This window comes from Haematobia irritans, chromosome 4 (genome assembly GCF_050003625.1).
Source record: "Haematobia irritans isolate KBUSLIRL chromosome 4, ASM5000362v1, whole genome shotgun sequence".
Taxonomy (NCBI): domain Eukaryota; kingdom Metazoa; phylum Arthropoda; class Insecta; order Diptera; family Muscidae; genus Haematobia; species Haematobia irritans.
Window position 1 is genome coordinate 159,093,341 of NC_134400.1, and position 14,026 is coordinate 159,107,366.

Below are 14,026 nucleotides of genomic sequence, written 5' to 3' on the forward strand. Positions count from 1 at the left end.
AGCCGTCTCTCATCGTCACTGACTGGTGACGATGAGAGTCTCCTACCCAGTACAACGATGCACTGGTAGGAGTTAATTGCCTTCTGTGCCGCTTCCGTGTGCACTGCCCTCAGTGCCGTCCGTATTCCCTCATCACTGTCATCGCCGATCACATGTTCTATTGCCTCTTTCGGTCGTTGCCCTCCTAGATGTGGCATGGTTTGGGTGGTTCACACTCCTGCATTTTATGAGATGCTGTTGGGTGAGGAGGGTGCAGTGTTGCCTCACCGATAGCATTTTGGCCTCATGTTGCAGATGCTGTTCTGGAGTTTTAGAGTGACATCCAGTTGCAATCCGCAACGCAGTATTTTGTACCGTCTGAAGATTTCTCCATTGGGTATCGCTAATACTGGGAGCCCAAACGGGGGCTGCGTAATCGATAAGGGGACGACCAATAGACTCGTAAGTCTTTTGTATCGTCTCTTTATTTTTCCCCCAGGTGCTACCAGCCAGTGCCTTCAGGATCTTGTTTCTGCTTCTAACCTTCTTAGCTACCATTTCCGCATGTTTACCAAAGAGGAACAAACTATCGAACGTCACACCAAGAACCTTGGGGTTCTTGCATGTGGGGACACTCTGGCCACGAATGTGTATATCGAGTTCCAGGTTCACTTCCTTGGTCCACGATGTGAAAATGGTCGCTGTCGATTTGGGGGCAGAAAGTTTCAGATTCCTGTTGACAAAGAAATCCCTGAGTGCAGGTAGGTAATCATTAATCCTCACCTCAAGCTACCTGTTGTCACTATGGAACAGTCATCCGCATAGGTCATCAGGTGGACATCTGGTGGTGGTTGGGGAGCTCCAGCCACATAAAAATTGAAAAGGAGGGAGACAGTACACCGCCTTGAGGTACGCCCTGTTTGTTCCTCCTGGGCGCTGATCTTTTCCCTCTGAATTGCTGGGAAGTGAGGTTCCCTAATATATCTCCCAAGAGCGTGGTGTGGTTCACTGTGTCGAACGCCTTAGTCCAATGCTACGAGAATCGAACGTTTATGCGGCCTCTTACTATTCAGTCCCTCTGCAATGTTGGCCGTTAATTCGCACAACGCAGTGGTTGTGCTCCTGCCCGAGCGGAAACCATGCTGATGTTCTACCAACATTAGGTGTTCTGTGTAGTAGGGCAGTAGAATATCTTCCAGAATCTTCGTTACGGGGGATAGAAGAGTAATTGGTCGATACGAGTCTCCAAGGTGTGCCTGTTTTCCCGGTTTCAGAACGGGAACAACCTTCCCTATTTTCCAGATGTCTGGTATTTCGAGAGTGCTGAGACATACATTGATGGTGTGTGTCAGATATCTAACGCCACTCTCTCCAATGTGTTTCAGCATCCTCGCAGCCAGGCCATCTGGGCCAATTGCTGTGGAGCTCTTGGCGGCCTTTATCGCCCGGAGAACATTCTCCTGACTGATGGCCATAGGGGGATTGTCCTGTCTGAGAGCACGGAAGACTCGCCTATGCTTTCTGCTTGCACGATCAACTGTATTGGGGTGCTCGACAAATTGTCTGCAGAAAGCGTTCGCTACACGTGTGTCATCTTTCGGAGTTTGCCCACCAAACGATATGGAGATGTTATCCCTACGTTTGGAGTTCGAGAGGTTCCTGATAGTAGACCACAGCCGTTTGGATCCGAGATCAGACTCCTCTAAATGCTTGCGCCGCTTCCCTCGCTTATGGGTGGCTACAAGCCGGTCGATCTCCTTAGCGAGACTCGGGATCCTGGGGTCAGCTGGATCTACTTTCCGGATCTCGTCCCTCCTATCTGCCAACCTTGATGCCTCCATGGGGAAATTCGGATGGATGTCGGGGATCCGGCCCGCTGGTATGCATCTTTTACACGCCCTCTTCAAGACATCCCTGAAGAATCTCTCTCCAGGCGGCGCTGGTGTTGGTAGGGGGGCAGTGGCAAACTCGTACTCGGTTAGCGAGGTAAAAAGCTCCCAATTAGCTTTACCAAAGTTCATAAATGTTCTCTTCTCTGGAATTACGGTGTCTGTCCCAAAGTCAATATTCACTGTGATCGGTAGGTGGTCGGAGTTCATGGCTATGTCTACATGCCATGAAGTCTGAGTCACGATGTCAGAGCTAACCATGGTGACGTCAGGAGAGCTTCGGCATGTGGCCGTTATGCGAGTCGGGTGGTCTTCATTTAATACACAGAATTCTGTGTCATCCACCTGATCCGCAATCAATTCTCCTCTAGCGTCACATCCAAGCTCTGAGTACCAACTGTCATGGTGTGCATTCAGGTCACCCAACAGGATAGTACGCTCAGTGTTGAGGTGGGCCCTCAGCATTGGCTTGTATCCTGTTTGGCAAGCAGAATCGGGTGGAATATATACGTTTAGAATACATATATCTTCCTCCCCCACCGTGACAGTTATCCCCTGTATCTCCAAATGGGGGTCAGTCGTGGTCAGTGGCATGGGTCTGTATCTCACAGAGTCATGGACAATGAAGGCTATTCCCCCTCCGGCATTCCTTTCTCTATCTTGTCTAATGACAGAGTAGCAGGATGATCTAGTGAGACCATTCCTACTGGAGAGCTTGGTCTCCTGGAGCGCAGATATGAGAATACCCCTCTTGTCCATGAAATCTGTGATTTCAGCGATCTTCCTTGTCAGTCCATTGCAGTTCCACTGTAGGATCTTGAGACCACTGAACTGGTTCCTAGCAGTGGAGGGGTCAGTCCGTATCATTGAATGCGCTGACAAGGAAGAATCTACTATCGTCTGTCGAACGTGGTAGCTATTGTGCGTGGTATGGTGTTGCTGAGTTTGTCGGATTCTCCGGCAGCAGGTACCAACAAAGTCCGGGGTATATTGGTCCGAATTTCTGAGGCCTGAGCATCTCAGATGTGTCGAGGTCTTGCAGAACACCTAACCGGTTTAGCTGCCCTGGTGAGTCTCTTTCTGCAAGCGTGACATGTCTCTGGACCAGATATACTGTTGTTTACGGACGGACTCGGATCTGTTTGATTCGAAGAAGTCGTCGTGTGGGTAGATGTGGGGGGATGGGTCATGACCTGTGATGTGGGATCTGCAGTTACAACGTGGGAAGGTCTCGCCGTTGTGACTACAGGGGAGGGCGACACGGGGGGCAGGCGCACACAGGTGTGACACTTGAATATAGGATTGTAATCTCCTACATTCTTGAGTCCCGAGCAACGCAGGTGTACCCAGTTGTGACATTCGCTGCACATCGCGGAGTAACCTCCACGCGTGACCTGCCGCAAACAGACTGGACACACGTACTTCACTGGTCCTGGATTACTTTCAATGTCGCCAGCACATAGGAGAAGAATTCTGAGCAGACTGGCTGGCAGATTCTGCCCAGGATGGAAAAAGGGATGGGGAAAAGGATGGGATGTGGGAAGGATTTTGGGAAAGGGATGGGATATGGATTGTCATACGTACTTGTATTCCCGTGGGGAGTTGCAGTCCTTGGATAAGGTGGAGTTCCTTGTGTCGACCCCGGTATGTAGGACCGACTGCAGTGAGGGTCGTCGCTGTTGTTGTTGTTGTTGTTGTAACAGATTATTGTGATTTCATCCATTTTTATGTTATACGCTCTGGTACCTCAGCTTGTGGCCAGATCGAGGAACTCTGCGACTAAGGTGGGGTGCGTCCAGAGTGATCTGGAGGTAAGTCGGGTTGGTTTAGAATGGCAAGAGAAAAGATGACGCGTATCGTGTGGCTCTTGGTTGCAAATTGGACATACGTCAGCTACGCTGCTATCAATCACTGATAAGTAGGAATTGAGGCGGCTGCACTTGCCTGATCTTAATTGGGCTAAAACTACCCTCATCTACCGAGGGAGGTCTCTTTCCACCGGTGCGATAACAACCCAGGAGATACTGCTTTGACAACATATAATTGTGTGTTCACTGTACAATTGTCTGCCGTCTTAAAACGTTTTGCCAGTGGAATGGTACGGTAATTGGTTGATCACAATATCTTGGATATCGATCTAGCATGTGCACTTTATATATGGTTCTTTGCCAAGCTAGGATGCTCGCTCCCGACCAATTTTTGTTTAACTTTTATTGGAGTTGCATTAGTCCTAAATATTCAAAATATGTTCATTATATGTAAATTTACTACAAATTAGCAACAATTCGAACTAAAAGAAAAATATATTTACTATTCCTATGTGGCGAAAACAATGTAAAAAACAAGTGAAACATGTTTTACGATTGCAATTTACCAATTCACAGGTAAGTGAATTGGTAAATTGCAAACTCGATATCGACTCCCGTGATCGGAAAAATTTCGATTTCGATCAAAAGTTCTCGATATCGAATGCCGTGATTAGCCCTCAGAATTCAAGCGCCGCCGGTGCAAATGGTGTGACCGATGGTCGCTCTCCGCTCGTATCCATCGACCGTGGGGTCCAAATAAATGCCGAATATTATCAGGAAAATGTCCAAAAGACAGACAGTATTGAAGCCTTGGACAGACAAACAGTTCGAACGCAGACCAAGGACATTCCAATAGGATACAGGAGCAACCTCGCACTCAATACGTTGGACTTTTGTTCGTGGGACATTTTGGAGAGTAAGGTTAGCACTGACGATCATCAAAAGTGCCGTCTTTTCGCCGGGAATTGTGCCAGGTCTCTTTCGTGATGTGTGTTATGGTTTTTATCGGCAGTTTGAATGCCACAATTAATGCCAAAGATAACCCAATCCGAACATATTTAAACCGATTCAAAAATTTGGTGTTATTTCCGAAATTTTTTGCTTTTGAACAATAAAATTAAAATAATAATAATAATAAAATAAATTAACTGGTGTGCGTGAGTTATATACTCAGTATTGCATACATATCCATTGTACAGTTTATAAGTTGGTTGGTAGAATTTTCACTAACAGAGCTTCATAAAAGTGGGGGCTAGTCTATGGAAACTTGTACAATTAAAGTAAACGTGTTGATTTTCCATTCAATTTCAATTCTATTGCTTTTGTAATGAAAAAGTTTCAATGCCACCCATCATTCTTCCTATTGTCATCGTCGCTTTGGCTTTTCGCCAGATAATATTAATAACAGATTTTTTTATAGGAGTGTAGACTCTGTAATAAATCCTATTCTCTTTTCTTACAGATTTATAACCTCAAAACTGAACAACAATTGCAAATCTTTCAAGCGCTTAAAGAGTCACTTGGTGATGTTTTAAATTAAGATAGCTTAATTATCTAACTACGGATATTGACATCAATATATATACATTTTTTGTATTTAGCAGTGGCCCATTTGTTTGTTGTTTTTTTTTTTTTTTTACTTCACATTTTAATCATTATATTTTTTTATAAAATATTTTTTTGTTAATACTTCATCGCAACCCTGTTCAAACTCTATGTCTAAGCTAATCATAGCTCTATTTGCATATAGGTGAAGTAAGTTTTTTTATGTTAAGTTAATTTATAAATTACCACGTTATAAACTTAGTTTTGGTTTTATTTTAATTTGAAATATAATAATAACATACATATTTTTATGTAAAACTGCTAATGAGTGTGAAATGTTTTATATACATATAGTTTTTTTATTTTTATTTAAATATTTATTGTACTGAAAAGGGAGAAGTTATAGTTGAAAGAAACTCTTATTGAGTTGAGATAGAAAACTGAAATATGATTCCATTTAACAAAGAACAAGAAAACATTCAACTTTGCTGTAAATGCCAGACAGCAAATGAAATAGAACAAATTCAATTTTATTTACCGATAAGTTTTAATGTAAATTCAAAGCAGAAATTTATCCTATTGCTTTTCCACAAGATGGAAATACAATTGTCACTGAAAATCAGCAAGAACAGCTAAGCAATTCAGTCCCTCCTTAAATTCAGTCCCCATAAAAAAAAAATAGAAAACAAAAATATTAATAAGAAATAAATTAAATATCAACATTGGTCATCATGTTTATTCATAGCCCTCATTAACATAAAAAAACATGGATTTTGTTTGTTTGTTATTTTAGTGCAATATAAACGTAGTTAAATACTGAATCTTTAACTATAAAATCCAAAGTGAATTCTTTTAATCTTTAGTATATTAATACGTGTATTAGAAATTTTAAGAAAATCCCAAATCCTTCAAAACATCTTAACAATTCGTGAATATTTACACTAACAAACAAAACAAAACAACAATTTGCAAAAAGTAAAACTCATAGTAATTGAAGAAAACAAAGAAACATAACTCCAATATCTCAATGTGGTTAAAAATGTTTGTTATTACTATAATTAATCGTTTTGTGTATGCAATCGTAAGATCGGAATAAAACGAGTCGCTAAAGACCAGATTTACAAACCCATACATAACGTTAAACAAAAATGTTAAATGAGAAAGGTATAGAATACGTAGTAATAATTGAATTTTTGAAGAAAAAAACGAAAATTTAAACGAGAAAAACCTAAACGAGAGATTTATATATTTTATGTTGTCTTCGAAATAAACAACAATCTTATATGTCATGTGTAATTTAAAGAAATGATAAATAAATAATACTTGTAAATGTAAATTTTCTTTTGGAAGGTGTTATTTTACCAGCACAGGTAAGTGTCGGACAGGACTAGCAACTTCGTAAAGCTTTGGAAAATGGAGAGCATTTTCGAGAGGGTATTCGGCTTAAATCTACTTTAGTACAACAGCGTGTAGACTTTTCGATTCTTAACACAAAATGTAATATACCACTTTTTGTCACCTTCCACTTTGATTTCCCGCCAAAATTTTTTGGTTGTTCTTGGTTTCCCGTGAAACAAGATTTTTCGAAATCGCTTGCCGAAAAATAAAAGTCTGCAAATCATATGATTTGCAGAGAAAAATGTAAACATATATAATCACATACGAGGGCAGTTCGGAAACTTCTTATGCGCTTTACAGACTATCAGTTATTCCGGACTACAGTGCTCGTCGTATCGATCCGACACACTGTAAGATTCTTTACAAACACCGACATTCCGTCCGGAATAACTGATAGTCTGTAAAGCGCATTAGTCCGTGACTGCTTAGGGTGGGTATCCAGTGCAAAAAGAAAACAGCCCTAATTTCAAAATCTTGCAACACTGTCGTTTCGAATAAACATAAAATCAGCTGCTTTTTAAACAAGTGAAAGGGGATCTTGGATAATTTGTGGTATATTTTAAAATCTTGTTTTTAAAGGACTTTCATGCCATTTTATCACCCAATACTTATCAAGCCTATAGAAAACATATGAAAAATTTAAAATAAATGATTTACTTCGTTTGCAAATCCTTCTTTTTGGAAATAAGAAAGATTCCACTAAAGCAAAATCCGTGAAAAGCAAAATCCCGTTTGTGAGATAATTTATATTTTAAATCTCATTATTGCTCTACTGTATATATCTATCAACATATGACCCATGGGGGCTCAGTTTGATTAAATAAATAAATAAATAATAATAATAATATTAAAAGTAGTTTACAGAACAATCCCAATGGGAACAATTCCCCACAAGTGTTTCATGTGAAACCCAGAGCATACCCGAATGCAGTGTTGCCAGTATTGGGGATTTTTCGCCAAATTGGGGATATTTTTCGTGAATGAGGACGAAATTTCTGGGTTGGGGACATGGGGAATTTCCATAAATTTGGGGATTATTTTGGTTTTTTTTTTTCGAGAAAACAGTTTATTCTTTTTTAACAAAATTTTATTTCTATAGGAAATTTTGTTAAAATTTTATTTCTGTAGAAAATTTTGCCAACATTTTTTAATTTTATCAAAATTTCATTTCTGTATAGAAGATTTTGTCAAAATTTTATTTCTATAGAAAATTTTGTCAAAATTTTATTTCTATAGAAAATGTTTACCAACTTTGGCAACGTGTCTACCATCCAATTTTACTACTTGAATATTTAGAAGTAAATTATCTTTCATTAATACAAGGTGACCGAACTCCCATTTTTATATCTCCAGAATCTTAATCTTGCTTGCTGGATATGAAAAAATTTTCATTTTTAAATTGATTTTCTACAGCAGAACCTTTTAATAATAAATTAATGATTTTTTCAAGCTCGAGGTCTTTTTTGAATATTTTATTTATTTTTCCCAATATTTCGCGATTGTCATATTGAATCGCTTCTTCACAATAGATTCTACAATAGATTTTTAGAAATTACATTTGATAAATATCACAGTATTAAAAAATTATAAATTTTTCGGGAGGTTCAAGTGTAGTTCACTTTGGGTTGAGTGAATTACCCGAATTTATTCTGATATTTGGTTGATAGTTTTGCTGCAAGTAGAGGATGCTGATGAGGAATGTGGTAATTCCGAAACAGCTGTACATCCAACCATCTTGCAGTCTATAGGGCTTTGCCCAAATAAATTTGACAAGCATACTTTTCCTCTGTTGGTTAAGCTACACTTGTAGTTTAGTCAATGCATCAAAAAATGCTGAGATCAAAAAAACAACAAAATTATAAAATTTTAAATAAATCTACAAATTATTTTCTTTTAGTCAATAATTGTCAATAAGTATTATAAATTAATGTTATTTTACAAATATCGGTTAATACTGTGTTTTATGTTGTTGGGTTCTTTTAGTCCACTGTAGATCATTTTTAACTGATGTTTGTTGTATCGACGAGCTCTCCGTATTTAATTATTATTTTCTTTGATTTTCTTCGACCTTTCTATGTTATAATAATAAATTAATTTTGCTTTATTTTTTGTTTTCAAAAAAAAAAAACTTGTAAAAAATTTATTAGTGAGGAATCTAAGTTTAAATTCGGGATAAGAGCCAGAAAAATACTGGCAACACTGCCCGAATGTTATATTTAAATATAAAAAAATAGGTATTAAAGCCATGATTCCACTTATTTTGATTTCCATCCTCGTTGTTTTTTTTTGTGATTTGTGCAACCCATCTGATATGTTCGAAAAAAAAACACCGTGGAATTCACAACACCAAATTGTGTTGTGAATTCCACAACACAAATTGTCGTGAATAAAGGAACTGGAATTTTACTGCAAATCCGAACATGGGTATTTAAATTGCAGTTTCAATTTTCTTTATTGCCAAATAAATATTTTTTTTATGATTTTTAATGCATTCTAATGCTTTTCTCAACCGTTTGAACTCAAATATTTTAAAAAAAGTCGCAATTTTTCTAGAATGGATTTAGCAAAATTTAGATAATTTGTTTTAATTATTACTCAGTTTTTAACCTATTTGAAGCAAAAAAGTTAAAATTACCCATTAAAAATATGAAAAAAACTAGTTATAAAAAATTTTATTAAAAGAACTTACTGTGTTAAAGAACTTCTTTGGGAGGACATTTTTGGAAGTGCTTTTAAAGTTGTGCCTTTAGATCAACTTCTAATTTTTTTTGCTGGGATGTTATCCATTACAATAGATTTGGTTAATATTAAATATTTATATATTTAATAACTCATTTTATTGGCATTTTAAAGTATAACTAACATAAGTATTTTAACAATAATTAATCTTGAGAGACTCAATGTTTAAATTATACTAAAAAGTTAGAGCAACAAAAGGTGGAGAAGTGAAGATGTTTGGGCAGTATTGTTTGCTGTTTGCGTCAAAAGATAGCAAAAGCATTTCAACTACAGCAGAATGTTAGTTGTTCTAGCAAGACCGCTTTTCTTCAGACAGACAAAAACTGCCAAAACAATTATTTCCTAAGTATTTGAGAACATTTCACAGTTCTCAACATTTCACAAATTCAATATAAATATTAAAAAAAAAATCATTTCAATGCATTCTGTTAGCATGTGGTTTATTTGAAATGAAATTGAAATACGAAACCTTTAGTAGTATTTTTGTTACAAAAAATGCAGGGATTGCTATCAAAGTTTTTTTATATGAATTTACTTTCATATTGTTGCTGATTATTTATGTCTTCTAAAGTTTATAGATTGATTCGAAATGTAGACATTTTTTTTAACATGCAACATTACGTATTCTTCTTACTTCCCCACACTTTGCTACGAACTCTAACGACTATACAAAAATAATATGTAACAGATTTAAAGAAAGTCTTATATTTTTCAAAAAACTGTAAAAAACATTAGATATATTGGCAAATGTGAAATACTTTGTACACTGCATAAAAAAAAATCTTAAAGAAATATTTTAAAATAGACAATGAAGACTATTAGCTCAATTGTTTCTTGGTCATGTTATGATTTAAATGTACATAATACGATAACGTATCAGGTAAATATGTCTATACAGTTAAACTGTATAATATTGTTCATATACAAAATAGTTTATTGACAGTTTTTCGAAGGAATTTATATGAGAAAAAAGTAGGTTTAAAGTTTACTTTAACTTGGTTTTTGTATATGGGGGTTTGTGTCTATACATTATTTTACTATTTCTTATTTCTAATTTTATCGATCACATTTCTTTGTATGTCATTGACACAGTTTGTAGATATTTCATGGTAAACATTTCTCTCGCGAGCACTTTGGAGAAGACAACGCCATGCAGGAACAATCTGTAAAATTAAAAAAAAAAAAATACATATAGATTAATAAAAGGTTACGGACCTAACTATTAGTCTTCAGTTGGGGTTCAACAATATAGGTGGACAAGAAGTCCACCGAAAAGTCCGCCTTTAAAATAAAGTGTTGAAAAACATCTTCTACTTTTTTCTTTCTTTTACTTTTTTAATTTTGAAGAATTTTTCAGATTTGACCTTAGTCTAACAAAATTTTCTTTGGGGGATGAGGGGGATCAAACCCCCCCCCCCCGAAATGAATGAATATTTTTATATAAATAAATATATATTTTTAGCTGCATAGAAAAATCTTATCGAAGATGTTGAAGAAACGCTGGAGGTTTTATTTTGAAAAACGCTTACCTATAAAACTTGCACAAATCATAGAATACTGGTTGAAAAACCCGTCAAACGACGGTCGAAAAAAAACAAATTGTTTTTGTTCTCGCACCACAAATTTCAATTTTGGAAAATGTCTTCCTGCTTTTTGTGTGTGTTTGTTGTTCTTTTTGTGAACATGACTCGCTTTGTTTGGCCATAACAACAACAACGAAACAGCCAAACACATGTGTAAATAAAACCTGCGAAAAGAACCTGCCTAATTCAGCGATGGAAGCACTTGGAGAGTGCAATAAAGAAATATTTCCAAATGTGCATATTCTTTTAAAAATTTTGTTCACTTTGCCAGTTACTCAGGGATGGAAAATACAATTTTTAAGAAAGTACAAAAAATGTATTTTTTGAGCGGAAAGGTACTTTTTACTAAATTTCAACAAAAATTTCACTGGAAGAGACTGAATTTTAAAGAAAATACAATTTTGACAAAATTTTCCATAAAAATAAAATTTTGCAAAAATTCTATATAGAAATAAAATTTTGACAACATTTTCTACCGAAATAAAAAATCGATAATGTAGAATCGCATTCTTATTTCGACTAAAACATTCTTGAAGTTCAATAAAATCCTGTCTTTTACAAAATCGAGATTTTCTTTCCACATGAATGAACATGTCTGTTTTGCCATATTTGTAAAAGACTATTAGCAAATAAGGTTGATAAAGACTTTCTCAAAATATTAAAATATTTTGTCAAAGCTATTGTACCATAAATCTGATATCGACTCAAAAATGTCTACACAAAAGGTACTAAATCATTCGTGGGGGTACTACGGTACTGACCGGGGTGAAAAGTAAGAAAAAAGTACTACGTGCTCATCCGAACGAAAAAAAAAAAAACATTTTGGTGTTTGGTCGAATCTGGTTTGGAACCCAAGACCCTGTGTATGCAAGGCGGGCAGAAATAACATTTTGACAATATTTTCTATAGAAATAACATTTTGGCAAAGTTTTCTATAGAAATAAAATTTTGACAAAATCTTCTAGAAACAATTGGAAAGACGTATGAAATTTTGTTTTTCAGTGCTTTTTAATGATTGTAAAAACCATCGATACACCGTATAACGATGTTATCATTTTGGGGTTGTCAAAGCGTTCGTTAAACCATCGGAAAAGCGTATAAAATATTGTTTTCATGACGCTTTGAAAACGTTGTTAAATACAATCGATACACCGTGGAATGATGTTATCATTTTGGGGTTGTAACAACGCTTTTTCCCACCGTGTATCAACCGTTCACAACGCTTTTACAACGCTTTTCCGATGGTTTTTTTCTGACTGGGATTCTACATATACAAAATTTGAAGCAGGTCAGGACAAAACTCTGGTTTTAAGGTCATACAAGTGCACATCGAACGAAAGATATATATTGGAGCTATATCTAAATCTGAATTTGGCACAATTAACGATACTATTAAACGTACTCCTTGTGGAAAATTTGAAGCAAATCTGGGCAAAACTCTGGCTTTTGGGGCCATATAAGTGCAAATCGGAAGAAAGCTATATCTAAATTTGAGCCGATTTGGCTGATATTTTGCATATTTTACGAGAGTCCGAAATTTTAAGAAAATACGTTGATAAATACGTCAATAATGTCCACATCGGTGATAATATACATGGTATCTATATCTAAATTTGAACGGATTTTTTTCAAAATCAATAGCGATTGTCTTTGAGCCAAAGTAAAACTCTGTGCCAAATTTGAGAATCAGACTTTAGTAGATATTGGTTAGATCTCGCCACGATATGTGGTCAATTGTGGGTTGTGATATATTATTTGGCCTAGTCGGGCGATATTTACACAAGTCGGAGCTTTATTTAAAACTCGACCGATCTGTGGAAAGTCTGGCATTACAGTTTGTAACATAGAATATGACCACGATATGAGGAAATCATCACAGAATTTTGTGTAAAATGTGGGTTTTTTGGCCATAGTTGTATAAACCGTAACATCCAATATATGGAGGCTTTATCTAAATCTGAACCAATTAGATCAAATAGCACATTAAATATATTCTCTGTGGAAACAATCGGGTCAATTGAAGGAAACTCCCATATGAAACATTCTACATATACAAAATTTGAAGCAGGTCAGGACAAAACTCTGGTTTTAAGGTCATACAAGTGCACATCGAACGAAAGATATATATTGGAGCTATATCTAAATCTGAATTTGGCACAATTAGCGATACTATTAAACGTACTCCTTGTGGAAAATTTGAAGCAAATCTGGGCAAAACTCTGGCTTTTGGGGCCATATAAGTGCAAATCGGAAGAAAGCTATAACTAAATTTGAGCCGATTTGGCTGATATTTTGCATATTTTACGAGAGTCCGAAATTTTAAGAAAATACGTCAATCATGTCCACATCGGTGATAATATACATGGTATCTATATCTAAATTTGAACGGTTTTTTTTTCAAAATCAATAGCGATTGTCTTTGAGCCAAAGTAAAACTCTGTGCCAAATTTGAGGATCAGACTTAAACTGCGAGCTGTACTTTGCACACAAAATTAAATATACAGACGTACATCGCTAAATCGACTCAAAATTTAATTCTGAGACGATCGGTATACTAAACGATGGGTCTCAGACTTTTCCTTCTTGGCGTTACATACAAATGCACAAACTTATTATACCAGGTACCACAGTAGTGGTGAATGGTATAAAAAGCTAAAAGGGCCATGAAAAAATCCAGAAAAAAGCTACAGCTAAATGCATGTTTTCCCCCGCTGAACGGCTTCAAAAAAAGCCAGATCTAGCGGGAAAATGCCTAATTGGCAACGCTGGCATTATTAGTGTGCGTGAATTTGAATTGAAAACAAGTTATTGTACGTAGTCTTTACGTAGACCTTCTGACTAGACTTCTGACCTCCACTGCCTCCGTTAATTTTCTGGTTGTCTCCACGATAAGAACGGCAGGTATACCATTTTTTTAAGTTCCTGATGTAATTCCAGGACTTTGCAGCACTATTACTTGTGTGAAGAGTGATTGAAGTGCACTGGTATAATTGGAGTTTAATTTTTGATAAACTTAGGAAGACCTTTCTGTGCTTTTAAAATCTGTTTAATAAGTATATGAAGCGGACTTTTAGATGTTATATTT

At 36.3% G+C, this 14,026-nt stretch overlaps 2 protein-coding genes across 2 annotated transcripts in view; one reads left to right on the forward strand and one right to left on the reverse strand.

Moving 5' to 3' along the window:
* Cds (CDP-diacylglycerol synthase) overlaps window positions 1-6,557 on the forward strand; it is a 30,217-nt gene extending 23,660 nt beyond the window's left edge. Inside the window, exon 10 of the mRNA XM_075303980.1 lies at window positions 5,139-6,557. Within this exon, the coding sequence (XP_075160095.1) occupies window positions 5,139-5,216 (78 nt within the window). The 3' untranslated portion in view covers window positions 5,217-6,557. The remainder of the gene's footprint in view (window positions 1-5,138) is intronic.
* A 2,858-nt stretch (window positions 6,558-9,415) lies between these two features.
* The window catches only part of Setx (probable helicase senataxin), a 36,173-nt gene continuing 31,562 nt past the window's right edge, over window positions 9,416-14,026 (reverse strand). The window contains exon 10 of the mRNA XM_075303617.1: window positions 9,416-10,521. Coding sequence (XP_075159732.1) covers window positions 10,396-10,521 — 126 coding nt within the window. The 3' untranslated portion in view covers window positions 9,416-10,395. The remainder of the gene's footprint in view (window positions 10,522-14,026) is intronic.